This window comes from Anser cygnoides, chromosome 9 (assembly GCF_040182565.1).
Source record: "Anser cygnoides isolate HZ-2024a breed goose chromosome 9, Taihu_goose_T2T_genome, whole genome shotgun sequence".
In the NCBI taxonomy this organism is placed as follows: domain Eukaryota; kingdom Metazoa; phylum Chordata; class Aves; order Anseriformes; family Anatidae; genus Anser; species Anser cygnoides.
Window position 1 is genome coordinate 12243850 of NC_089881.1, and position 27318 is coordinate 12271167.

The 27318-nt window shown below is 50.8% G+C and overlaps 1 protein-coding gene across 1 annotated transcript; it reads right to left on the bottom strand.

Moving 5' to 3' along the window:
• Positions 1-780: 780 nt before the first annotated feature.
• STK25 (serine/threonine kinase 25) lies at positions 781-20611 on the bottom strand. Its single transcript, XM_067002667.1, has 11 exons — positions 20269-20611; positions 14258-14488; positions 12646-12702; positions 11476-11584; positions 10170-10327; positions 9716-9901; positions 9394-9539; positions 8620-8734; positions 8258-8329; positions 4530-4666; positions 781-2954 (listed from the first exon to the last, which is right to left on the bottom strand). The coding sequence occupies exons 1-11, from the start codon at positions 20296-20298 to the stop codon at positions 2915-2917; spliced, it is 1281 nt and encodes a 426-aa protein (XP_066858768.1). The 5' UTR covers positions 20299-20611; the 3' UTR covers positions 781-2914.
• Between the last annotated feature and the right edge of the window lie 6707 nt (positions 20612-27318).

The following is a 27318-nucleotide window of genomic DNA, read 5'->3' on the forward strand; positions in this document are numbered from 1 at the left end:
ACCAGCTGAGGGGGAGCAGCTCAAGGCTTAAGGGTTGGAGCTGAAGCAGCTGTGTAGCAGCAGGCTCAGTAGAGAGGCCCTGGGGTCCCCAAAAGCAAGCTGTGCTTGCCAGAAGGCAGCATTGTTGGGTTCACGTGCTCTGGCACGTATACTGTGACATTATACATGGCTAACTGCCAGAAGAGAGGAAGATAGGAAAGGTGGAGAAATGCACATTTCTGAGAGAGGGGGAGCACAAAGCCTTTTCTGCCTGGGGTGAAATAGCTGACAGCTTACCTTCTGAAAATTGGATAGACTTTTTTTTTTTTTAAATTACCTCCATAAACCAGTAGTCCCTCTCCCTAGCACCACACTTTAAAAATTAAACTGTGAGGTGTACCCCACGTTACCAGACGCTGCATGAATGGTAACAAGCCAGCCTCACCCTAAGCAAGCAGCTTGGAGGCATTTTTTGCATGCTCCAGTAATCTTTTCACCCCCACTTGTTTCCGTATCGTATGAGATGGAGAAACAGCTTTTGACATTTAGAAAAAGAACCAAAGAACAAAGCAGAAGGATACACCCTGAAGGTGTTAGTACAGAACTCATAGGTACTTGCATGGCTAATCCAGAGACTGAACACCTACCATCAACTGATCCTCCACTCACTGCTGCATGGCAGAAAAGTCACTGCTGGGAGTAGTACACAAGGCTGGACGATGTAGGGGAAGACCACACAATACAAAGAAAGCACAGCTTGAATACTTCTTACCTAGTAAGAAAAAAGTTACACCAACCTCCTTCATTTCATTACTTTATTGAAAGTGGCAGATCCCTTTCAACGTTTTTAAAAACTAAAACCATTGTTGCTTTGAATACTGGACAAAGTTTGTGGGGATTGTTTCCTTTAAAAAAATTACTCATTACACTGCGGTGCATGTGAGTAATAATACAAGGTACCTTACTGACACAATTTGCTACCGTCATGAACAGCAACTTTAAAAGCAGCAGGAGCCCTTTCTGCTAGGCTGCAGCCTCTGCCTTCCACCTCAGTAAGTTTTGTTTCTGTACATTAACAACTTCTCCTCCTCCTCCAGAGGGAAAAAAATGGGTTTGTTCTGTTCTTCATAAATACAGGTTCCAAGACTGCTCACCTCACAGAGAAACACCACTCCGCAGCAGCTGTCTGGCAAGATGAAACAGCAGCACCTTCTCTCTGCCAGAAGAGAGCATAGTGTTTGCTATTTACCCTGTATTTACCCATCAGAGAGGAACAGCAAAGGACAGGCATAAGCTAAAGTGAATGCAGCACACGGGGATGAGGGAATGTATGCTCCTTTTGAGCTACTTTTAGCCCAGCACTTACAATCTGCAGGTCTGACTCAAAGTACCAAAAACCAAGCCTTACTACTAACACTGTGGCCTATCTGTCTTTAAAAAAAAAAAAGCTGAACAGCTGCAGCTTTTGTTCTCAGTGGCTGTGGGGTGAGCCACATCATTCACACACAAACACAGACAGAAAGATCTGCATGTCTAAGGTCTTGCTGACTTAATGGGAATACCTTTACAATTAGAGAGCAGATTGCTAAGCAACCAGCTATCAGAAGTTATTATCCTAAGTCTTTTTCTAGACCTTGAAAGTATAGATTGTATCAATCCGAATTAAAAACTTGTTTTATAAACTAGTACTATACAGAAAGCAAAGCTAATTGGGATGGCTCCACGGGAATACCTCTAAGCAGGCAATAGGGCCGCAGATACTTTCATCTCTCTGCTAGCAAACACCACCACACTGGAGCAGAGCCCTGGCTTCAGCAGGATTACATCCCAGGCTGAAGGAAGAGCAGTAAAGTGACAAGAAGAGGAGAGAGGGCTAGAGGTTTTTTTGCAAACTCCCAACCACAGCATACAGACACCATTGCTGCTAGCCCTCCAATTGGCATCTTGCCTTAAGAACTGCTACACCGTGTAGTACTGCCTCTCGAAGAACTGAAGCCCTGGCAGTACTGGTCTCTGGCTGTCCTGTTCCCCTCCACTCCCTTTTTAATCCTTCTGCAACATTTGAGCACATGCAGTAGGTGTTCACTGAGCTTAAAGGTGACGACTGCCAAAAGCCGAGTATCTGATCACTTCAGCTGCAGAAAGCACCAAGGAAAAGAACTCCAGCAGCTCCCAAACCAAATGTAACCACTTTGCCCAGCCACTAGAGACCCAAGGCGAGTTCTGCTGTTGCCTGAATTAGACAAACCAAGGCTTAATACAAAATGACGTCCCAAAGCCAAAACAGCAGCAGTCAACAAACCCATCCTCTTGTGAAACAAGCTAGGAAAGAGCAGCAGCAACCTACACATTTTTTCGTGTCTGCTGCTGTAATTTAAAAGCTTCTCTTTACTAGTGTATGAAGGAGTTGAAACAATCCTCCAGAACAACTGGAGAGCTGTTCTAACTTTCCCAGAGGCTGTAGTGCATCTAGAGCTTGCAAACATACCTGCACTCACACATTACTGCTCACAAACACTTCTTTATGAAGGGCTGGAGGCTAAACCCATCGGACTTGCCTTTGAAACATAGCTGAAGGGAAGACAATCTCCCCTTCTTCCAGCAGGAGGCCATTTATCAGTAACAAGCTGTGAATCAAACCAAGCCAACATGGATACATCCATAGGGAAACAATTAAAAACTGCATTGATTACATTGTAAAAACAATTAGACCACCCATCACGGGCTCTGCAAAAGGTCTAAATTGTACTTGCATTGCGAACCCCACCCTGGGTTATCATGGAAACACGTGTAATATGAAGGCTCTGAAATGTCCTGGAGTCCGTAACACAATGTTATATCCAACAGCAGATGGTGGTCTGGATTAGAGATGTGGTTCTTATGAAGCTGGAAAAAATCCTTCCCCCCCTTAAAACAGCAGCAGGGAATGTCTGTGTCAGCGGGCAGAGGTCAGGTGGTTCCGACTGTGTGAAAACCTGCAAGGAAGAACAGAACAGGAGGAGCAGGTCACTGCTGCCCATTTAAAGCCCTCACCTGAAGGCTGCTCATGTGCGCTGCACCAGCTGCCCTCTCTGGGGACTGAGAGGCAAGTCTAATTTTTTCTATCTAGATAAAGCTGTAAGTCTTGAAAGAAAAACAACAACTTAACAAAACAGCCAAGAAGGTGCTTTTTTTTCTCCACAGGCCTTTAAGATTCAAGTTGAGGCTAACAAGAAACTTGGAGCATTGTTGTTTTACAGCAAGAAACAAAAAAGTGGCTCTGCGATTTTACAAACCTCCAAGAAAGCGCCAACCTAATGCCTCTGCCCCATCCTGCACTGCCCTTGCTAGGCTGCTACGAGTCAGTGACACTGCCCAGCTGATCTGCAGTCACCCCAGGCACATCTGAGCATCCCCTGCTCAGCCAGGGGCCAAAACCTTTGCAAGCATCAGCAGGACACATTCATTCTGTGACCTCTGTGCTCTCAACAGAGAAGAGAGCTCTCTTTCCTGCTCTGAGGGATGAGCAGACCCACAGTAGATTTGCTTGAAAGCTTTAATGACTTAGTAACAGAAAGCCTCGAGGATGGTCAGCATTTCCAGTCCTTAGTATCTAACGCTTTTTTTTTTTTTTTTGCACTTGACAGCCTCCAATTGCCCCTTCAGCTACAAGGCAGCAACTAAGCCAGCTTAAAACCACCATAAATAAAAGCTTAGAAAGCCCAAGTTCAAAGATGTATGGATTGGGTTGTATTTCCATTACCATCCAGAGCACAGAGTGGCTCCTTTGGTCATACAAACAGCAAGATACTTAACGTTTGGCCCCTCACTGGTTAGCAAGCTAGAAGTAAAGTTTCTTGGTTAGTAAGGAAAGAGGGAAATTTTCTGGTGGCCTGCTGTGAAAGGGAGAAAAGCCACATTAATGCTAAATAAAGCCTAATAAAGCTGGGAGCAGGACCTGACATTGTTGCCTGCACTACACAGATGTGACTGAACATGGTGCTAGTAGTGGGGGCAAATGTGGCACAGCACATACTGAGCAGCACAGAGCTTAACTCTACTGGACTATACTCCTTCACTGGCTTAATAACTAATTCCCTCCAATAGAAATAAAGATTCCTGATACATGAAACTGAGCAAGCAAAACAACCGACTGCAAGCAGTGCAATAAAGCACATTCCCTACAATGAATCAGGTGTTCCATATTCCAGAAGTGATCCTGATGACATTTTGCATTGTCCTCCCCACATGGGTAACAGGACCACCGCGATGTCACGTGAAGGATGAAGGTGAGCAGCAGCATCTTTCTGTGCTCTGCTGCTTTCACCTACACCACAGAAACTTGTTCAATGTGAGAAAGGACTTGAGGCAGGAAGAACTGCTTCCTTTAAATGAGAAGCACTTAGAAGAAGTGACTCGGGCTATTGGGTCAACTGTCATCAGTATTCACATCTGAGATGCCTTGACTGCTCAGTAGCAAACTTGAACATAGTTACAGGGTATGCTACAGGGTATGACCGTGGTGCAGTTCACTCCAGCTCCACTCAGCTCGCACTCTCCAGGACACTCACCTTTGTACCCGCTCCACCATGTGTGCTATCAGTTTGTCAGAGATGCCTGGGCAGGACTCCTCAGCCAAGCTAAAGGCGTTCTCCAGCTCCTCCATAGCTCCCACATTGCCTCCAGTCTGCTTGTGCTTATCTTTAAGCTGCAAAACCCAGGAACAGCGTGTTAGCTTGTCAGGCAGTGCAGACGTTAAGTCCCTTTCCCCTTTAGGATGATTCCACGAGGGTGCAGGAGGACACCCACATTCCTCAGGGGAAAAAAAAAAAGTCTTTTTGCAATCAAGAAGATGGAAGCCTGATGTCTGGAATTCAGGCTTTCCTCCAGGTACTAATAGCAACTGAAGTCCTTATAAAGCAGGCTCTGATGTACTGCTAAACAACCTAAACAATATTAGCAATGGATCAACAGCCCCAAAACCACGAGTAGCGACACAACAAAGAACTCCAGCCATATCTGAACCAGTACAGTCACCTCTGCTGCTAAGGACAGCTTAGCACCCAGACTCATGTCAAAGGCTTCCAGAAAGAAAGGGTAGAAAATAACCCTAAGGCCAGGATTACTCCTCACCAAGAGAGAGCTTTCCCAAGGGAACTGAGGAACAAAGCCCACACACCAAGACCTCTGCGTGCAGTGTATGACCTAAGTGAAAAGCCTGTTTGCATTTATCATTTTAACACACTCTCAGGGGGCCTCAGCAGTAGCAAGTCTGCTTGCACATGATTCCTGTTGTTAATCTGAAGTCGCTAAATCTTCACCATTACAGTTTGAAATAGCTAAACCTCCATCATTACAGAAATCTTGATGTTGAGCCTGAAGGAGTGTGTCATTGGAAAACCCACAGTCCTATTTTCTACATGTCCCCACCTTCTCTACTTTAGCAACTCATGCCCCTTCCCAGCGTGCACCATTATGCAGTGACCTGAACAAAAATCAAAACCTTTTGCTGAACGAGCAGTGTCTGCCAGCTAACCACTGCCTGGTTCAATTAGGCTGTGCCGATTAAGGAGCTTTCCATAAGCGTCACAATTCTTTGCCTGCACCTTGAGGATCAGCCTTTCTTGTTGTTAGAGCTCACCTTGTCCTGCTTTCTGGCCCCAGGAGAAAACATGAATGCTAACCCCCAGCTGGAGCCAGCCCTGTGCCCCAAGTCCCCCAGCAGAAACAAACGGCTGCCAGCCAGGAGCTGCTGCCTCGCCAGCGGGGTAACTGCTCAGGGACACAGCCTCAGCTGCGGGAGCAACCTGCACGCTCCCCTGCTCATTCAGAAGTGGCAGGGGGCATGGAGGGCAACTCAGCTGCACATCAAGGACACGTTTCTTAGCTAACAGTATCCTTGCTAAAGCCAACGATTTGCTTTGATGTCCACCTGATCAAAGGCTGCCTGCCTCAGGGTCAAAAGGAGACCCGGGGCCTGTCCCACAGGTGAACTCAGCTCATCGTCACCCTGTGAGGGTCACCCCCAGGGTGACAGGCAAGGCCGCTGACCTCTAGCTAGGTGTGCAGTCTGTGCTACCTTGTGCTCTGCACTGCAGAAGAGCTCTCTGAAGGTTAGCAGGGGGCTGAGAGCTGCGCCACACAAAGCCATTTGGGTCGGCTGCTATTCACTGCTTGGCCCTCAAGCCCAAATGCTTCACCCAGAGCCTGTCCTGTCTTCCCCAGAAGGAGCAGACAGGCTTCCAGATTTGCAGCTGCCCACTTCTGTGTTAATGACCCCCTGTGGGTCACTTTCAGCATTAACAACCGATAATACAGACACAGGGAAGCCATATAAAAGATTATGAGCAGCATCTCACTAAGACCTCGATTCCCAAAGCCCAGCTCCAGCCCTGTTACGGACAGATGTGTTCAAAACTCAGCAGATCTAAGAGGCACTAATACAAGGGAGAAGAAACCTGCTGTTGGGAGGAAGCCAATGCTGAAAGGAACAACGTGCACAACCGGCAGTGAAGCAGATTTCCTATGAGACTTGGAGGAAAGTTTTCTTCCAAGCCCCTGCTCCTGCACACAGAAGCCAGGTTGTTTCAGGACTGCTCAGAACCTCCTCTGTACCTGACCTCGCTGAGCAGGATGGGCAGAGCCACGGGAAGTCTAATCCAAGGAGGGAAGGGGCAGCGAACCTGAGGCAAGGGAGTCAAAGCAGCAGAAATTAAAGGCCCAGAAGTCACCTCCCACAGGGAACCGGCACAGCAAGGTAGGTGAGGAGAAGCACAAAGATGCTCTCATTGGTTTGAAGAGCTCATAGCTCCAAGTGCCCCCCCCCAAAAGGCTCCTAAACAGAAAGGACTGAGCAGCAGTCAGTGACTGTGCTGTATGAACAAACTGCCTGCATCAGAAACCAGGAGTACCCATTTTTACCACACAGGTCTAGGCCTATGACACCTAGGCTTTCTGCCTCTGAAAGTCAAGCCCAGCGGACTACAGAAGAGGCCAGTGAGCAACATTCTCAGTTTCCTAAGCAGTGCTGCCTCAAGAGCACCAAATGCCTGCTTTTCAGAACAGCCTCTGCTTTTTTGCCCTGCAAAACCCTCTTTCCACACAGCACTAGACCTGAGAAGAAAGTTCAAGTCCAGAGACCATCCTTGAAAAAAGCTCAGCCCTGTGCTGGGCCACCCCGGAACAGCATCAGGATACAGAAAAGAGCAAGTCATTATGATGAGAGAGAGCGTTTCTGTCACCAGCACCTCAAGAAAAGAGGCAGAGGACCCTGACACACGGTGGCTGTGTAAGTTCTTTCTTTCTGAGCAGAGCCTCATTTCCTACTGTCCTGCTGGGAACAGCAGCTGCAGCCTGTAGCCACCCCCGATGATCATTTTCCTTTTTTGCTCCCTTAAAACATCAGCCACTTGGAAAGACAATTACTGAAACTATCCCGTCAATAATCGTAGCTTTTAATTCAACTCCACATCCACAAAGCAAGGAAAGGGAACAGGGTGGACTTCCCAAACCCTTTTCTTTGTCCACCTTCCAGACACCATACAGCAGGTACCACCTTGGTCTTGGCATGCTAGCAATAGCAGACATCTATAAATCAAGAAGACGGCCTAGAAATTAGCAAAGCCAGTTCATGGTCTGATCACATTCCCCTCAGTGCCTCTGCTGAGGGCAGCTGCATGTAGCAGGGTGGAACTGCAGGTGGCGTGAGAGCTGGGATCACACCCTGACAGCAAGCTCAACTATCTGCCTGCCCTCACAGGAGCTGCACTCAGCCACACAGGCCAGAACAGCAGGGCTCAGAGCTGCCCAGGCACTAGCAAGCCTAAAATGCAGATAAAAACCAGGTACACCTGTACCTTACCCTCACTGGAAGACAACACAACACTGTGCTTCCACAACCACAAGTGCATTGGAAAAGATACTCCAGGAACACACTGACTTTCCCAACACAATGCACAGACCTCTGAACAGAGACAGAAATGCTTCACAGCAGGCACAGTGAGGCACTGGCACAGGCTGCCCAGAGAAGCTGTGGATGCCCCAGCCCTGGAAGTGTTCAAGGTCAGGTTGGATAGGGCCTTGAGCAACCTAATCCAGTGAAAAACATCCAGAATGCTCTGGAATTAAGTGATCTTTAAAGGCCCCTTCCAACCCAAACCGTTCTGTGGTTGTATGATAGTGGTGTTAAGGAACTAGCTACCTCACCCCACCTCCCTTTTCCAAACCCTTCACGTTCACATATCCACGGCAGGTATCTCTTCATCTCCAGCCACCACAGACAGCAAAGTCTCCTACTCACCTCCCCAAAGACTGGGTGAACAAGCGTGGAGAGACACTGTGACCGTGGCTGCCTCTTGATGGGCTCCGTAGGCTAGAAAGCAACACGAAAAGAAGTTTCAAGCACAGGCAACGGTTTCCAGGGCACGCAAACCACTAAGCCTTTGATAATTTCTCAGCACCTCAACAGCAGCCCCTTCATCGGGTCTCAGGAAAACTACAGCTTGCATTACCCCAAGAATGTGGAAGATGCAGCTCTGGAGCACTAGCCCTTGATAGCAGACAACAGGAAGTTTTAGAACGTGAGCCACTGGTAGTTTCCCCAAGACCCTCAGAGCTTGTTTTAGTTCAGCCCACTTCTGAAGAAAGCGATGGCAAACAGACCTTCTGGGAACCATGCAGAGCCATTCCTTTGTGCAGCTTGCTCAAGGAGTTGGGACGAATAGTTGGTGGGAATGTCCAGATTGGACCCTGGTCTCCATCCTCTGTGTCTCCATCACTGCAAACAGAAAGGGGAAGGTCAAGACAAAGCCTCAGCTCCGTACGCTGTATGTTTTACCCACGCATTCCCACAGGCACAAGCTCTCCCTCACTTGATCATTACATCACCACAAGGCTTCAAGCATTTCCCTACCCCAGAGAAAATCCTAAAGAGAAACCATGTCAGTCTCTACAGCCCATATACAGCGTCACAGACCTGTGCCAAGTAATATATATTTCCAAATCACTACAACCACCTTACGAATTCACCTACATGAACACACAAAACCACATACACAACCTGTTGCCACAGTTAGAAAGCCTACAACTCTTTGAAAGGCTATTTTTTTAACTGAAGGTGCATAAAATATAGGCAACAAGAGCCTTGTTTTACTAGTTACACACAGATGTTTCTTCTTAATACTTTTGGTTTCTTATACTCAAAGGGACTGCAGAAGTAAGAGGAGTACAGACTACCGGGTCCCCCTGAGGAGGAGGTGAAAGCCTGTTCCTTCAGGCAGCAGTCACCGACTCCCATCAGCAGCAGCTCACAGGCCTCCCCGAGCTACATATGATCTCCACCCCAGGATGGGAAAAGGACCCAAGCTGCCTGCAGCAGGCTGCCCCTGGCACGCCCGGCATAGCAGGGACAACCCTCTGCAGGGAACATACACGTACATGTCAGAATCACCAGAACTTGAATCTTCTCCATGGCCCTCTGACTTCCAGCGCTTGAACCGATCGATCAGCTCCATTAGGAATGAGGTTTTCTTCGTGTAGCGTGTGATGAATTTGTGCTTTAGCAACTCTTTAGCTGTTGGCCTCTGGAACAAATAAGAAAAACAATCTGCACCTAACAGTGTCTGTACACTACACATGCAAGTACTTGCCAGGCTCCCCTGTCCACTCTGCAAGCTCAGCACTTCTTTTTCTCCAGCAGAGAGGATGCATTGCCTCTAAAATACTCTACCCAGGTTCTGAGGTGGACAGCAATACTCACAAATCTAGGATCCTTATTGAGGCAGGCTTCCACAAACTCCTTGAAGGGCTTGCTGTGGTGACCCTCGAGTGTTGGAGGGTTATTTTTGGGGATCAGGAAGAGAACCCTCATAGGATGCAGGTCGGAATTTGGAGGCTCTCCCTTTGCTAGTTCAATGGCTGTAATTCCAAGGGACCAGATGTCTGCCTGAGAGAGGAGCAAGAACAGTGACTGCAGAAAAGAGCAAGGAGCAATTCTACAACATGGAACCATGCAGCTTTGACACAGCTGAAGGGCTCATAACATAAAATCAGACAGGATGCTTCACGCTTAACAGACAAATTTCTCCAACAGACCCTGAACCATAGTAGGAAAGCATTGTTCTTGCTACAAGCAGCACTTCCAGTCCCTGTATTAACCCTAGCACGACACAGAGCAGTACCAAGCAGCAATTGTTCTCTTGCTCCCAGCTCACCTTGAAGTCATAAGCAGACTGTTTGATGACCTCCGGTGCCATCCAGAATGGAGTCCCAACAAAGGTGTTCCTCTTGATTTGCGTGTCTGTCAGCTGTCCGGCCACCCCGAAGTCAGCCAGTTTCACATCTCCTTGTTCCGAAAGCAGCACGTTGGCAGCTGTTCACACAAATAAGCATTAAGTCCAATGGTTTCTGAATGATCTGCAACCCACACAGAACTGAGTACTGAGAAGGGACCTCCGGTAACATCCCCATTTGCCCCATGAAAACTCTCAGTTTGGATTTCCAGTACCAGATCCATTCCCACGTTCTGAACTTTGCTGGGTAACACGGAACAAATTTGTAGATTTGGTTGGATCAGAAGGGGAATATTTCTGGGGTAGTAGCAAGGAGTAGATTTGAAGGGCCACACAATCACTAGATACGATTCCTGCCAACAAGAGGCAATTTGGCCCGAGATACCTCAAATGGTTTTGATGTTTTTTTTTTCAGAGCAACATTCAGCACAAGTTAAACTGCAGATCCTTCAAAGCAGCTCACTCGTCCTGGCCTTGTACTGCTTCCCGCTCACTCGGTGGAAGAGAGCCGCACTGCTCAGGTTCCTGGGGAGGGGACGGGCTGTAGGACTGCAAGCTCGCAGCACTACAAACTCTCGGTCTCACACACACAATGAAATCTTCCCTACCCATCTCCTGGTTGAGATGGCATGAGGTTTCTTTGCTGTTTGTTCACACACCCTCCTGCATAGGGTCGGAGCACTGAGCATCCCGCTCCAGCCACCACCTACACAGCACTGTCCTCCTGCCCTCCTGCTTTCCTTTGGTGCCCCGTGCTCAGCGTGAGACTGCTCCTCGGGTGCGCTGCACAGAGCCAGTGCCTAGGAAAATCAGTAACAGGGTAAGACGACGCAGGCTACCCTGATTTTCTAGGGCTTTGGACCCTGCGTAAGGACAGTTCTCTACACGATGACCAGCAAACACGTGTCGTGGAGTCCAGCAGTAAAGACATAACTGGGAGCCAGCTGATATTTGAGCACACCATTCACTGATTCCTTTGCCTGCCCAAACGGCAAATGCCAAAGAGCTACAGATCCTTACTGCTACTCTACACCTTAAAGACAAAAAACATGAGTTGCAATAAAGTGACAAACACCAGATTCAGAAACAAGCAACCCAACAGGGAAAGCAGTACTAGGAGAGAGTCTTTGAAACCTCTCTGATTAGTTCTGTATAACACTTTGGGATCTGTCTTGGTGGAGATCTTTCTTGTAAAGCCTCTCTTTCTTGTAAAGGATATTCCTCTTACCTTTGATGTCCCTGTGGATCTTCCTCTCAGAGTGTAGATAATCCAAGCCCTTTAGGATTTCCCTCAGGATAGTAGCTATGTAAGTCTCCTCCAAGGGCCCTGGTTTTAGCTGAAAAAGGGCAGGGAGATGATTTAGGGGTGAGCAATGCCTTGGATTCACAAGCCTCTCCATGTGTTACCCGGAAACCTTTTGCCAAGCAGGTCATATTCAGCGGGAAGCGCCTACTGTACAGCCTGGTGCACACACTGCAAGCAGAACGTTGGACTTTGTGCTGCCAACACTAAATGGAAATCCTTGGAGGACTTTCTGTCAGCCTGTTAAAGGCTTCCCAGACAACAGCAGGACGCTTGTGTCTCGCTCTGACTTGGAAATACACTGATGAACAGAACATCTTCACAGTTTCTCCAGATCATACACCTCTTTGCTAGCATGCAAGGGCTGAATTTCAGCCATTGCAACAGACCAGGGAGAACTCTTCCCCTCTGGCTATGGGGCAGTAAGGTACTGTACCAAAGCTTTCCTCCTTTTAATGAGTTCTCCTCTAAACTAGTCCTGCCTCCTGTTGATTACAGGTCCCCCTAACTGCACCCTACCTCCAAATCAGTGCAGGCTCAGCAGTTTTCACTGTATGACCTTAGTTACTGCTCTGGAAAAACAGGCTTTCTAGTCCCAAGGAGAAAAGCAAAATCCTGTGAAAGAATACAGCACAGAAGAACTTTTTTCATGTGTTTACTCTGCATTTGCACTCCCATAAAATCTGGGGCAGCTTGCTAGACATTTGTATTGTTTAACACCTGGAAATCCTGATCGTAGACCAGACCCCTTCTGACCTTGATGCCATGCAAGCACTAAACAATCCCCAAAACTCTTTCCAGACCCATAACTTTGGTTGGGTGAGCTATATATGTGTGTTGCTCAAAACCAACTTGCTGCTGTCAAATTTTATTTCACTGGCTTTTTCCACTGTGAAGCAGCAGAGCACCCTGGAGAACTGCACGGAGCTCAGCTGTCGAAGTACAAACATTTCCCCTGCCCTGCACTGCCTACCCTGCAGGCACAGGGCCGTCAAAAAGATGTCATATGGCAAGTGAGCGCGTGGCTTGAGGGCATTTCACAAACCAAGGCTCCAGCAAACATTTCTGGGGATCCACAGCTTACCACGTACTTACCAAATCCAGGGCTGAACCTCCTCCCAGGTACTCCATAATTATCCACAGCTTAGTGCCCTGCAAGCAAGAGCACAAGCCAAGAGCAAAGACAGTAATAAGAGCGGGCAGACAAGTACAACACCCGAGGCAGCGAGACGCGTGAACAGCCCCCGTATATAGTCTAAGAGATGCTGCACACCACAGCTCTCAGAGACAGCAGTGGACCTGCTCCCGCCCTCGACATTTCTTTCTCTTGGTCCTCAGCTCTATCTGAAGAAGCTTTGTGCCACTACAGACACCAGACTACACAGCCCCTAGAGATATGCATATTGTCAGGCCGGAGACATTCATCATCACCCTAAAGATCAAGCACGTCTTGCCAGTGACAGGGGAGCTTTGCAGCCTTTGATCTCATTAAAGGGATTGCCAGCTTGAAGGGTACAGTCAGCAAGACGCTCTTTTCCTCCCCAGAGGAGAGATTTCCAGACCGAGGTTCACCAGATACCGGTAGGAGATAAGCAGCAGATTCATGAAATCACAGCTTTCTCGGTGTTTTTGGCAGAAGGCTGAGAAAACGCACTATCGCCCTTGAGAAGTATGTAAGGAATTATCAAGGTACAAAGAGGTCAAGAGCTGCGTTTACAGACTCAGTGTTATACACACCTCCAGCAGCTGGCACGCAGCGGCCACTTTGATCACCACTACAAGCTTCCATTAGGGATTCCTGAACCTGTTTTCAGTGGGAGCAATACCTTATTATTGCTTCACCGCTCCTTCAAGGACTCAGATCCTGCTCATTTCACCACTTCTGCAGCCCCTCACCACACAACTCCCTGCAAGGCCAGGACCGCTGCAAGAGAGCTGCAGTCCTTGATGGGTTAATTTGCAAGTGCTGCCCTGTACCCGCCTGCAGGCTAGTTTGCAGTGGAAGTCCAACTGGCTTCGTGGTTTTGAGCCATCCACAATATCCAGTGCTCTGGCAGCCTATTTGGGGCAGTGGAAACATGGGCAGCACTGCCCAGAGGGCAGTTCGGGGTTTGGGCAGCAGTGTTTCATACTGAGGAAGCTGTGTGCTACCGGAGGGAGTGCTCTAAGCTCCCACTGGAAAGCAGAGAACTAGGCATTCCCCTCAGAACAGCACACTCCCCTTCCTGGCAAGGATTTCCATGCGCTATGTACCCAAAAGTAACTGGTGCTGTGTTGTCTGGGAGGGCAGGGGGTTGGGAAGAAGTATCACACGATCACAAGACCATGATGCACGGTTTCAAGCTCTTCTTCTTTCCAGAGTCAGCCTGGATCCTTCTAGAAATATAAAGCCCTCAGCGGTACAACCTTAAAACCATGGTATTTCCAAAAAGCATTCCAGAAATTTCCTTTCCAGAACAGTCAAACCAGGGATGGAGCCAGCTCTTCAGCACAAAGTTTGCTCTTCCCTGCAGTGCTCTTGGGACCACTTGAGGAACCTCACTTCCACGTGCCCTGCAAGTGCCTCAAAGCCCAACCTTGCATTAAAACCGCATGAACGCAGCAGGCAGAGCCACGCTGACGCTCACGGCCTGGGCACCTGCCCACCACCAGCTGCAGCACCCGCTCCCAAACTGCTGGCAAAAGAATCGCCGCGGCTTTGTCCTACCTTCAAGTAGGAGCCATAGTACCGGGTGATGTAGGGACTATCACACTGGCTGAGCACCGTGATCTCCTGCTGAATGTCCTCAATTTCATCCTCTGCCTCCTCCAGATCAATGATCTTGATAGCAACCACCTCCTTGGTGCGGTTGTCGATCCCTTTGTACACTTCGCCAAACGATCCTTTGCCAATCCGCTCCAGCTTGGTGAACAGCTCCTCGGGATCCACCCTGGAGTGCTAGACCAGGAGGGAGAGAAGGGAGAAGTCAGCGAGAAGGGCAGAGCACCGTGAACACCCGCACAGCCCCCTTGTCATCGCACCTCCCTGCCCACGCCACGTAATTCCCCTGACTTAATTCACCCCCGTACCCTAAACGGTCTCCACGTGCCGAAATTACTTGCTGACCATACCCAAGGTGAGAACCAAAGCAGGCCTTTCCACGGGCTTTCTGCCCCTGCAGACTGTCGGGGGAGGAAGAGGAGAGAAGCCAGGAAGGAGAAGGTCAGCAAGCACCCCTGCAGACGGCATCAGCCCTTCTGGGACAGGACTGCTTTGGCCTGCAGCTCAATCGCAGGCACCGAACTGGTGCCAAAGCAGCTCCGCGAGCGAGCGCTCATCCGTGTTTGACTAAAAGGCAGGCAAGGTGTACCAGAGCCAGCCTTCGTGTAACGGCTGAGGTGAGAAAATGGACACAAACGAGAGGCCAGCGGAGGTTCAGCAGAGGTTCAGGAGGATGTTTCTCCAGTTTGCCTTCCTGCATTCAAAGGTTTGAATGATTTGAAAGACTTTCGCCCTACTCACGTGGAGGGTAACGTGTGCTGGGAACACAAACACCAGTTCCCACCAGCCGTCTGCCCTGCCGTCAGGCAGCTCCCAGCCTCTCCTCAGACGTCTGTGGACGGAGCCTGACGTCTCGGGAGGGCCAGCAGCACGGAGCCCAGGCACGTGGCCACCCCAGAGGAGACGGGGGAGCTGAACGGACACCCCGCCTGCAGCCCTGCTTTTCCGAACAACCTCTGCTCTCGCTGGCACCCCCAGGTGCAAGAGCAAGGAGCATTTCCCTCCTGAGATAAGCACATCCTCTGGGAAGCTACCAACGGCCTCCTCAGAGAAGTACTGCCTCTGAAAAAGCAGCTGGGCTTCAAAGCTTAACTCCTTCATAGGACAAACACGGACAAGAGAGGGAAGAATGATTTTCTGATTCGGTTTCATTCTGTCCAGCTGCAGACCAGGAGGTCCTGCTCTGCTTTGTGAGTAGGTTTTCTACCTTTAAAAAAAAAAAAAGTCTTTTTTTAAAGAAAAAAAAACATGGAAAATATGGCCCAACTTGCAGGAAGCAGGCATGCTGCTGGGGCAAGTTTTCCGCACCCAGCACTTCTCCGTCTCATCTCACAGACGTCACCCGGAGGGACCGCTCCCTTGCGAGGACCTTGGGCTGAGCAGAGATTTTATCTGAGAGCAGGGCAGCTGCATTTCTGCACCCACCGCCAGGTCCCAGCAGCAGGGCACCACCGAGCAGCCCTGGGTGCCGCTTAATGATGAAGCCAGGCGGCCCCGGCAGGTGGTTTGCCTTCCTAACCCGGCGCGTCGCTGGACGGGGTCAGCTTCACAGGCAGCTCGCTCAGCGGGATTGCCGTGGGCGCTCCAGTCCAAGGCGCAGGAGGACGACCAAATATCCCTCTGCATCCACGGCAACACCCAAACAGGCTGCGCGTCGAACGAGCGCGCCGCAGACAGACCGGAGGGGATGTGCAGAGATGGAAGGAGCTGGAGATGAGTAACGGGGACCGCAGAGGGGATGGGGAAAGGGTCTGAGCTTGAGAAATGCCAGAAGACAACACAAGAACGGTGGCTGCGGCGCAGGAGAGAACAGTCTGGCTAACCCAGGCTCCCAAAAAGCCAGCAGCAGTTTCCGCCTCTCCACCGACTTCACAGGAAGGGGCAGCAGGGTGGCCCAGACGTCACCTTGCAGCCTCCCGCAGCGCTGCAGAAATGCCACTCGCCACATCAGCCTCTCCACACGTCAGGGAGAGAAAGAGGATCGTCTCCTAGCAGCACCCGGCTCCGCAGGAGCCCCAGGAATCCTGCAAGGAAACCTTCCTCTCCTCCTCCCTCGATCATTTTTCTAAGAAAAAAAGAAATGATAAGGTATAAGCTACTGCTCCCCTTCTCAGCCTCACGCGGCACATCCAAGAACGAGGACTGAAACTCTTCGGGAGTGGGAAATCAAGCAGAAGAGCACTGGCTGCTGCAGTCGGCTCCCGGGACAACCAGCACTTTCGCATTGCAGGCTCTGTAATCCTGGGCAACCTCCTGAACAAGCTTCCTTACTTAGATGCAGGTTTATCACGTCTTCTGAGGAACGAGGAGGTGGCAGAGGTGGTGAAGCAGACAGACCTACCTGACGAGCACAAGAAAACTCTGCCCAAGGGACTGATGGGCGGAAGAGACACAGCCCGTCACACGAGGGGGGAACAGGGTCACTTGTAGGTACTGCATTTACCCTGTCAGTGCCTGGCGCTTCAAAACTGACCTGGAAACACTTCAAAGACCTTAGGTGACACGGCAGGAGCGTGACCTGATGGAATGAGTCGCTCCAGCCACCGCTACAGTATCCTGGACTCCTGCTGCGGACCAGAGTCCGTTAATGAATTTCTTCACTTTCTCTAAACAGGGAGAAAGAAAAAAAGGAGGCGGTGGGGTGAGAAACAGAAAAATAGGCCGATCCTCGACTCCAGCAGCCTGCTGTCTGCCCAGCGGAACACCTTATGAACTACCATCACGGATGCCACGGAAGACACGGCCAGGTAGCAAGAGGTAGAGGCAACCCTGACTTCCCACGACAAACGGTGCCAGGCGAAATTACACTTGTCTACGGGACACCTGCTCAGAAGCTCTCGTCCATTAAAGCTCCTGTTGGAGCTGCCACGTTTCTGCCCTGGCTGCAAATCTGTGCTTTGGAGCCGAAAAGCTCCAAAGACACCCGAAAAAATGATCATTCGTAGAAAGTAACAGGAGCCAGATGAAACACTTCCCGCCTGCAATGAACAGTCACAGGTGACCCGAAGAAGCTCCTTAGCATCTGTCAGCTTCGCAGCTGGTCACCGGCTTGGGTCCTTTCCACTTCCATCAGCGCTCACAGAGCCCAGCAGGGCTGCGAAGCAGAGCTCCAGGCCGCAGCCAGGAGAGCTGACGGACTGCGGCTCCTCGTTCTGCACGCAGCGCTTCTTGAGGAACCATCGCCTCAGCGCACCTTTTTGCCTGCCTGAATGCCAGTTACAGAGCAGATCTGGGGCAAAAGGTCTCACGCTGTTTCTCCCCGTTGAGAGCAGTCGGACGCTAGAGATGGCTCGGAGACAGGCACGGAGGAGCTCTGAGAACACCCAGGGCAGTATCTTGGTCGTACACACAGGAAGAGGAAAAGCACAAGCAGGAGAGGGATGAGGACAACCTGCAGGTAACGCGCTCTGCTTGCACCCTCCAGGATCTAATCTTGCAGCGCAGGAAGGACGCCCTGCCACGGCAGGTACGGGGGCGTTTGCCATCGTGACTGACGATTCCACATTTTAAAGCAGAGCGACTCCCTGCAGCCGTCAGGAACTGAGCATCGTGGCGTGTTGTGAGACAAGTCCGGCAGCAACACCAGCTGCTGCGCGGGTAAAGGGTGGGTTTGGCAGCTCTGCCACCTCCAGCTGCAGAGACGGGCGGTCAGCAGCAGGACATCCCCGAGCTCTGAGAGGAGGCTAGAGAAGGACAAACATCTGCCCTCATTTCACAGCTACAACCTGGAATGATGAGCCGTGTGTTGGGAACAGAAGCAAGTACTGTTGGAACCCCCACAGGGTCTTCTCTCCAGGCTACGTCCAGCTTGCAAGAGCTGTGTTCGGCATCATGAGCCAGTCAGCCCTGCACCTGCAGCGCGCAGAGAGGCGCCTGCACCCTGCTGGAAGCCAGAGCTCCTTGGTCCGGGGCCGCTCAGGCCCAGAATCGCTGTTCTACATGGGAGAAGTCTGTAATAGAGAAGGTGCTGCCAAGTCCCTTTCTGAGCTACTTTAAGAACTGGAGCCCACTGGGAGTTTGGCAGCCTCCGGAGATTTATGTGGAACCACGGCAGCATTTAACGTTACTTCTGACAGCAGTACCTCCCAACCAGCCCAACAAGCAAACATTGTTTTCCTTTGCCACACACGGACGAAGGGTGAAGTTGGTTTTAACAAACCTCAGCTTCTGACCTTCTTTCCTTCGTTGCCTCCTCTCCTTCCCTGCTTCCCACCCAACATCTCTACTTGTTGCATGCTACGTATCAGAGACGTCTGCAGCAGGCACTGCGATCTCTTTAGGGAAATCAAGTTTGGATCTGGAAACATTTTAAGCTTCCCAATATGAAATGAGTGCACACCTCTTTTCAACTGCTGAACCTGAGACAGTTCTGGACTTCTGGAGTATAAGCAAGAGGGGAATTCCTGTTCAACACTTTGAAACACAAATATACTAATTTGTCTGGGACTCCCAGCTTGCTTCACAGACAGCATTCTTTTGCCTCAGGGTTGGAAAGCATTGGCCAGAGAACATGAGAGGTTTTTTCAAGGTCACATAAAGGAACAACAAAACTGGAAACACAGCTGGCCTCTAAGCTTTAAACACTGTAATACAAATACAGCACCCAGCAGACAGAGCTCCCAACAAAGACCAGAGGCCCGCTGTGCTGTATGTACACAGCAAAGGGCAACCGCGAAAAGAAAGAGCGCCTGATAAGCCCAGGCAGGAGAGCAGAGGCACAGAGGTAAAGCAGCTTCAGAACGTGCCTCAGGTAACTCAGCACAGGGGCAACAGAACAGGGAATCCAACACGCCTTGAGCCCCGGACATCCCAGTCCAAGTCCTACAGCCTCACAATTTTCACAGGACCTCCCCACTACTCCTTAAAATGTGGTTAAGGGAACTTCAGGCCAATTCCTACCGCTCTGCCAGCGAGCCTCGACTAAACAGCTTATGAGATCCCACCAAGGATTCCTGAAGAGACCCAAGGGATGGACAACAGACTGCTTTCCTATCCCAGGATCAGAGAGTCACGGTATGACAAGATCTGGGAGTGCCTGACACTCACAATTCAGGGATTAGACCCCTGGAACTCTGATAAGCTTCGTTGCTGAGTACTGTGTACAAAAACCTTTGGAGCAACCCACTGCGCAGCTATGGAGCTCAGTTCTCAGCCTCAGCCAGACAGTATCCTATCCTTCCCATCTCCCTTCAGCCCTCTCCCTGCACCATGACTCACCAGGCACTATATTTGCATTTAATTCCATAAGCGCTTTGGGGACACGGTTTATGTGAAAGACAGCACGCAAACTCGATTGCATCGCAAATCAGTTTTAAATCAGAAGAGGCCTGGAGAAAGCATCGCCTCAGACTACCGGAGCTTTCAGCGCTGTGGTACCACACCTAGGAGCAGCAAAGAAAACCGCCCGAAGTTCTCCCAAACCGCGCTTTAAAAGAGCCCCGCGTTCAGCGCTGACGCCTGCCAGTCGCCAAGCTCACCTCGCAGCCAGGTTCGGGGGACCGAAGACCCGAGCCAAGGCCGTTCCCGCGGCCCAGCCCTCAGCCCCGAGCCGGGCCACCACCCCCCCGCGTCCCGTCGGCTCAGCGCCGTCACAGCGGGACCTGCGGCACCCCCCGGGGGCGGCAGCTCTCGGCTCAGCGCCGGACCCCTCCCGTGCCGGGGTTCCGGGCCCTGCTCCCCCCCGGCCCCTCTCCGCGCGGGGTGCCCGCACCGCCCGCCCCCTCAGCCCTCCCGCTGCCAGCGCCCCGCGGCAGCCCCAGGGAGCCGAGGGTTCCCTCGTCCCCTCCCATAGGCGGGCCTCACGGGGGGCCACCGGCACCTCGCCCTCGGCGCCGGCCCGGCACCGGCCCCACAGGCGGCGGGCGGCGGCAGCGGGCCGAGCGCGGCCATGCCCAGGGGACGGCGCAGCCCTGCCCCCCGGGGCGCTGCCGGGCCCCGGCACACGCGGCCGCGCTTACCTGGCTGGCGAACTCCCTGAGGTGCGCCATGCCGGCGGGACGGCGCTGCCCTGCCCCGCTCTCCTCTCCTCACGGCGCCGCTCCCCTCACGGCGGCTCGAGCCCGGGGCTCCCCTCACAGGCCCCGCGGGCACCGACCCTCACCCGCCCGGGCCCTCCCTCAGGGCCCCCGCCGCCCCTAGGGCCGACGGTGGTGGTGATGGTGGTGGTGGTGCCGCCGCGAAGCGCGGCTCGGCGCCATGCCGGGCCCTGCCGCGCCGAGCCGAGCCGCCGCCGTCCCCCCGTGCCCGCTCCGGGCCGCCCCGGGACACCGAGCTCGGCCGCGGCGGGGGCGGGAGCGCAACAACACGGCGCCGAGGGCGACGCGGGGCGGGGGAGGCGGAGCCGCGCGGCCTGACGGGAGTCGTAGTTCGCCCCGCCGCGCCGCACGCTCCGCGGGGAGACTCTGAGGACTACAGAGCCCGGCGGGCAGCGGGAGGGGAGGGGTGAGGGGAGGGGACAGCGCGAGGGCTGCTGGGGCGGAGAGTCCGCCGGGGGTGGGCGGCGCGGGCGGGGCGGGCGGTGGGGACTACACGGCCCAGCAGCCCCCGCGGGGGGCTCCCAGGATGAGGGAATTCCTCCCAGTATGAGGGAATTGCTCCCAGTATGAGGGAGTATGGGGAATTGCTCCCAGTATGAGGGAACTTCTCCCAGTATGAGGGGGTTTCTCCCAGTATGAGGGGATTTCTCCCAGTACAAGGGAATTTCTCCCAGTAATGAGAGAATTTCTTGGATTTTAATTTAAATGCACTGTGTCTTAACCGAAAGGTTTTCAACAAAGGTCTCACCTGCCAGATTCCTGTATTTGTCGAGTTCATCCCATTAAGACCAGCCCCACAAAACGTGATAGTGCTGTCTCACAAACACCTCTGTTCCAGCCCAACGCCTTGACTTGAAAGACCTAGGAACACACAGAGGAATCGAGAAGTGGGAAAGAAATCGGCTACCAGAGAAAGGAAGGAAAATGGAGTTCTGCTCCAGCTCTGCCACAGAAAGGACGGAGTGAAACGCTCTACGTGCACACCCACGGGTCACCCCCCTGGGTGATGCGGGGTTTAGACGGGTACCAGCCTGATGCCTGACATCTGGCAGGATGCTCAGAAAAATATGTTTAAGTTAAATCATATGCGAAGCCTGGACACACACCAAAATCTCTCACGCTAACGTTGCCCACAGAGCTTAGCCTGGCCTAGCATGTGGCACAGTGATGAGCTAACAGTGATATGGAACAGCAATTAACTTGTTTTGTTGGCTTAATTTAGAATAAGTCCTTAAGAAAAAGAATAAGAGAAAACAACTTTTGTTTTGGGGGCTCTTATTCCTTTTCCCAAGTTGATTACAAGTGCTTAAAACTATGAGCAGGAAAATGTCAAATGCATATGGGCGAAAGCATGTGTATTTGCTGTCTGTGTGTGTTGTGTGGCCATATGCTGTGGGAGAATATGGCTAAAAACGACAAGTCTGTATGTGTTGTTGGGGGCTCTTCTCACGGTAGAGAAGAAATAGCTTTCTAAAAAGTATTATTTTAAAAGGGATACACTGGGTCAGTTTGGGTTTTCTTCTTCTCCCATTTCTAGTTCTTCCTGTTAAAAGCAGAGGGATGAACATCCAGAATTAAGAGAAACTAGGTCAAAAGCTGGTGACAGAAGTATTTAAACAAGTCTTCTGCTAAACAAAATGAAAGCAAAACATCCACCCTAGTTCTGAAAGCCGCTTAGAAACAAGCCACGCTGCAGCCCCCGTTCCTAAGTCAAGCTCTTCCTGACCCTGAAGCCTGCTCTGTTCTTGTCTGCAGAACACAAGCTTTTGTGGGGGACGAGGGGGTCATTATTTTATTATTTTGGAATGACATCTAGAGCTTTCATCTCTAGATCATCCAGGAGAAAGTTTTCAAAACACAATAATTTTCCTGGGTTATAGCTATGATGTTGACACTTGCACATCTGCTTCTGGGCTGTATGTATGTACTTCAGTCAGTCACTTCTAGTATGTACTTAAGTTTTTCTCCATTTGAGGCTACTGGCACTTAAGGGTAGGTTGAGGAAAATAACCTGCCCTTGTAACGTGCTAATAAAATTGCTTAATGCGCTCTATACAAAGTAATTATTTCAGAAAACTCGTACTCTGCTGACACTGCTTCAGATAACCCATGTCTCTCACAACAGAGAAATCTCTACTCAGGCATTTCAAACTCTTGTCCAGTAGCTGATACAGCTGGTTATGTTTCTGGGGAGTCCAGAGAAGGGTGTGAATAGTTGCTACAAGGAACTTCGTGACTGATGTGTTCCTGTTCAACCAAAGTAGCACAGCTTTTACTTTTTGTTAGAAGCATTGACTGCATCACAAGGGGTCCTACAGCCTCCTCTCCCAGTGTTCAGTGCCCTTCACCAGGTGATTTGGAGAACAAGAAATTCTTCATTGAGACAACTCAGAGCTGCTTCCCGACTTGAAGATAAAGGTGCTGCAGTTGTATTCATATATCTTCAGCTATTGCAATGCTCCGAGGGTCAGACAATAATTGGGGGGTGGGGGGCTGTTAAGAAGCATGGTAAGACCCCTTTAGGATGGTCAGTCTTGGAGCCCAGTCAACTGAAAAAAGCGAAGACTGCTAGTGAGTAAACAGTGTCCAGTGCCTTTGCAGACGTGCCTTGTGGTGTAAATATTTGGGGCCAAAACAAATCGTGAAGAAAGGACTCAAGCGCTTAACTCAAGATCTTAACTGCTCTGGCTTATGAAGCTCTTTCAAGAAGCTGTTTGTGCTTGGTTCAAGCACCAACGGATTTTCTTCTGTTGGAGTTGGACGGGGTGGACCCAGAGGTGCCTCCACCTCAGCCATCCCGTGATTCTGGGATAACAGCAGAGTGGTACAGCACGGTTTGATACGGATGTCCTCCAGTCCCTGCAGTGTGTGGCAGCCCCTTCGGGTTTGAGATAAGCACACCAGCCTGGTGCTGTTGTCCAGGTGCTGGGGCTGGCTCAGCCTGCGGCACCGCAGGGCTTTCCACCCTGTTCCCCCCTCGCAGAGTGCAGCAGAGGCAGGAGAGTCACTCCGATGCCCTTGCTAGGCGAAGCAAGCCGCCTGGCAGCTCTAGGGACTGGCGGGTGCGTTTCTGAAGCAAACCTGGTTTGCTTTTAGCTGTTGCCACCAGGTGGCAACAACGGACTGCAGCCCGTGCTTCTTTCAGGAAGGCAGCAAATGGCACCCAGCCCTGCCAAATTCCAGTTGCTCTCTTGCTGCTGGCTGAAATGCTTCATTTTTCTGCGTGGGTCACGGCCTGCCTCTAGTGGGAGGTGGTGCTTGCAGCCAGTAACTGAACACTGTGCACGTCTGGCTTGCAAAGAAGAGCCTGGTGGAGGACAGGGAGGTGTTGGCAGGGGTTTGGTGACCAGGCTGGGCCTTGGGGGTTTCCTGCTGCATGGCCAGCATCTCGTGTCTGCCCTGGGTACTGTAACAGCAATTCGGGCACCATGAGGGCAAAACAGCAGAGAGTAAAGTGAGTGTCGTGGAGGGTGGTGGTGCTGATGCACACGGGTGGAAAGAGCTGCTAAGTGGTTATGTGGTGGCTGGGTGACATGAGGTCTCCTGCCCCAGCTCCTTCTGTGTTACTGCGTGCAGTCCTCTCTGTATGTAAAGCTTGGCCATTTTTTACCCCTGATCTATAAAAGCTGCTGCTTTCCCCACTTGTGACTTGGTGAGTTGTCTTGAATTGGCCCCTTCTTCCACCCGAGGACAGCGCCGAGGTCTGTCTGCAGCTCCTTCAGCACGTGGTGTCCGTACCTATCTCAGAGATGCAGGCAGGTCCCCGATGCGACAGCTGCTGCATCTGACATGTGTGAGTTACCAGGTTTTGTGCTGCTGCAGCTCTCTGTACCCCTGTTCGAAAAGGCAGCATTGCAAGGGAGCGCAGAGGAGCGCTGAGCACGCCGGACATCATCTGCAGCAGCAGCTCGGGCACCTTGGGCACCCCGTGAAGTGGTGGTGCTGCCCCCTCAGAAGGTGCCAAGCACAGCAGCCGGCTTTAGGGCGAGTGCAAGGGGTCGAGTGCTCTCCTTCTTCAGTAGGGTTACTCAGCAGGGTAGGTGGCTTAAAACTGCATTGTAAAAAGCGTCACCGGCTAAGTCTCCGAATGCTGCAGCGCTTGCTCAGAGAGGAGCTATTTGTAGCTTCATTAGCATGCCGAGGGGCTGAAGTGGTTTTCTGTATTGTGCTTCTGGAGATCAGCAATATGGCAAAGCGCTGTTATTGCATGCTGCGCTCAAGCAGTAAAACTAGAGAAAGAAAGGAAAAAGTTACTGTTTTTGTCACCCTCCCAATGTCTATGCTTCTGTCCAGCCCCAAGAGGAACTCTCAAAGCCTAGGAAAGAATGCACTTGGACAGAAGGGAGCAAGAGCTGGATGTTGCCAGCAGTTTTCCTCCTCACTATGGTTTCTGGTTGGTATCTGGACTTGACCGCTAAGCTTCTGTATACCAAAAGTCTCTGCCTAAATTTGCAAGCTATGTTGACAGTGTTAAATGGAGATGTTCTCACCCCTCACCCTTCTTTTTGGTGAAGGTTTTGAACTGAAACAGCGAGTGTCTAGCCTGAATATAGCAAAGGAAAGTGGTAGCAGAGAGTCATCTACACCTAAACTGCTCCTCCCTTTGGTGTGAGGCATGGGGCCGATTAATTCTGCTCTACCTGGGTGCATCACAGCCACCGATGGGCATAGTAATGGACTTCTCCAGGCCTTAAACCCTGTAGGAAACGAAAGGAGGAATTTCAGGAGGAATCCGTCCCCTTCCAAGATAAATCAGACTGAGCTAGTACTGTGGGAGTCCGCTCGCTGTGACGATAGCCCTCCCTGAGATCACCAGTTGCATGGAGACTGTAGCTGCCTGTTAAAACTGAAGCACTCTTGTTCCTGCTTGCAGACTGTGTCACTACAAATCTTGCAATACTGACTGCGTGGGGCTTTCTTTCCTTACTGATATTGTGGCTCTTAAGGCTGTTTTGAGTGTTCATCAAAGAAAAGAGCCTTTATCTCCCAATTCTTCTGGCAAAGTGGGATAAGCAAGAGTGATGCTTGCAGCTGCAAAGCTCAGAGTGCAGCTGACACTACGGTTGGCTCAGCATCCCTTTCCTGCCAGTGACTAATCCTAGAATTAAACTAGGCTTCTTCCAAGCTGAGAGCAAGGAGTACTTGTTCCTCCAAGCCATGTTCCTGTGCAGCAGCAGCAAACAGCTGATGAAGCTGAATCCGAGGCTCTTGAATCCTAGGCTCTTGCAGACGTCTGTTCTCTGCTGAGGCAGGAAAGGATATGGCTAATGTATTTTCAGGCAGGCTTTCTCTTTCCAGTTAGTGTCTTCTGACTACCCTGGAGGTCATATGCTGAGGGTGATCCCAGGGTGGGCCCCTGTTTAACTGGGCTTCTGAGCAAACGATGGGAGCGAGTGCTAAAGGACGAGGTGAATGGCAGCCAGCACCTGTCTGGGGATGCAGCCAGCACTTGCTGGGTGTTTGAAGAGACTGTCTTGTCTGGAACCATGACACAGCTACGGATATTAGTGTAAATGCTCTTTGAAACAGAGAACAAAGTGCTCTGCTGGAACTGATAAAAGTCATATGACTTTCTGTTACCTACATGTTTTTGAATTGGAGCCACTAGATGTGGTCGAATCCGTGTGGAGTTGCTCACTGAGGAAAATGAGGAGAAAGAGATGGCACCAGCCAGAATCAGTGGAGGAAAGAGAGTGGTTTTAATTGCCTGCCTACTGCCTGTGCAGATGGAGCAAACAGCTGCTTTCTCACTCATGTGCAAACCAGGAACAGAGCTTAGCTATAATTCTGTTAAAACCTCAGTGTAGTCATGCTTGTGTTTAGAAAGATCTCTGCAATCAAAATGACAGCCTAAATCACTCTTCTGAGATGCTTGTGACCCCTTCTGAGTTCAAGCTTTCTTCTTTGAAATTTCTACTATGTCTTTCTGATGCTTTTACATCAGCTGACCTGCTTGTGAGGACAGCTGTGAAGCATGGGAGCCTCTGGGAGACTCCTTGGAAAGGAAACTCGAATCCTGGTTTGTGCTGAGATCCACAGCTTCTCCACTGCCATGCTGCTCCCTGGGTCTGAGGTCAGCATGCCACCTACTCCCTTATGCATCTTTCTGGTGGGGGGCTTAATGTCACCATCAAAATTCTGTTTAATAACAATAACTTCCTTGGCCTCTGCTTCTGGACTAAAACTACCATTAACAGCTCTATGACATGAGTTTCTGCAAGGCTAAGTGATAATTTATGTAAATTACTTAATCAGTCTCACACGCTGCAGTGGCCTGATCTCATGGCTTCTTCTAGAAGTGAAATTCTCATGAAATCACAAAGATGTATTTCTCCTAACAAAATGCTGTACGTGTGTCAGTGCCAGCAAGAAATGTTGTGCTGTGTTGGCTTCTGTTCAGGGAGACTGGTGTATGGTTACCAGGAAATGAGAAATCAGACATTTTGTGTAAATATTCTTTGGGAGAACGCACAAGATATGGGGCACAGACCCTGTGCAGGTCTGTGTGAAGCTGATTTTTCTCTGATAGCTCAAGGTCAGCATCACTCCTCCAGGTGTCTTGGCTGTACTGGAAAGCTGCAGCAGCTGGCAGTACTCACTGCCTGGGAGGGTGCACGCTGCTTGCTGCTCTCCGGTGCTATTAAACGTGTGCTCTGACCGTGTATGTGGTTTTTTCAAATTGTCCTTACCACGTTTGACAACGTCAAGCAGCACTGACTCCCTTCCTTAGAACAACTAACCATTCACTTGCCATTATTGAACCATCTGGTTGGGTATGAAACTTCCTCCGCACACTTCAGCCGAAACCAGTCACTCGAATGAGATACCTCTCTTCCCCAGAACTTGGGTTTTTGTACTTTGACTTCATTCTTTGAAAACACTTCACCTAATTCTAGTTTCACTGATCAACCTCCTACTTGCTGCTGGGTGACTTCAGATTTGAGTTGGCTGGCGTACTGCTGGTGTTTTTAA

Coding starts and splice junctions, on each gene's coding strand:
- STK25 (XM_067002667.1), bottom strand. CDS start 20,298: ATGGCGCACCTCAGGGAGTTCGCCAGCCAG. Junction 8,735..9,393: donor AGTTCTGGTGATTCTGACAT/GTACGTGTATGT, acceptor TTCTGTTTGCAG/TGATGGAGACACAGAGGATG. Junction 2,955..4,529: donor ATGGTGGAGCGGGTACAAAG/GTGAGTGTCCTG, acceptor TCTTCCTTGCAG/GTTTTCACACAGTCGGAACC.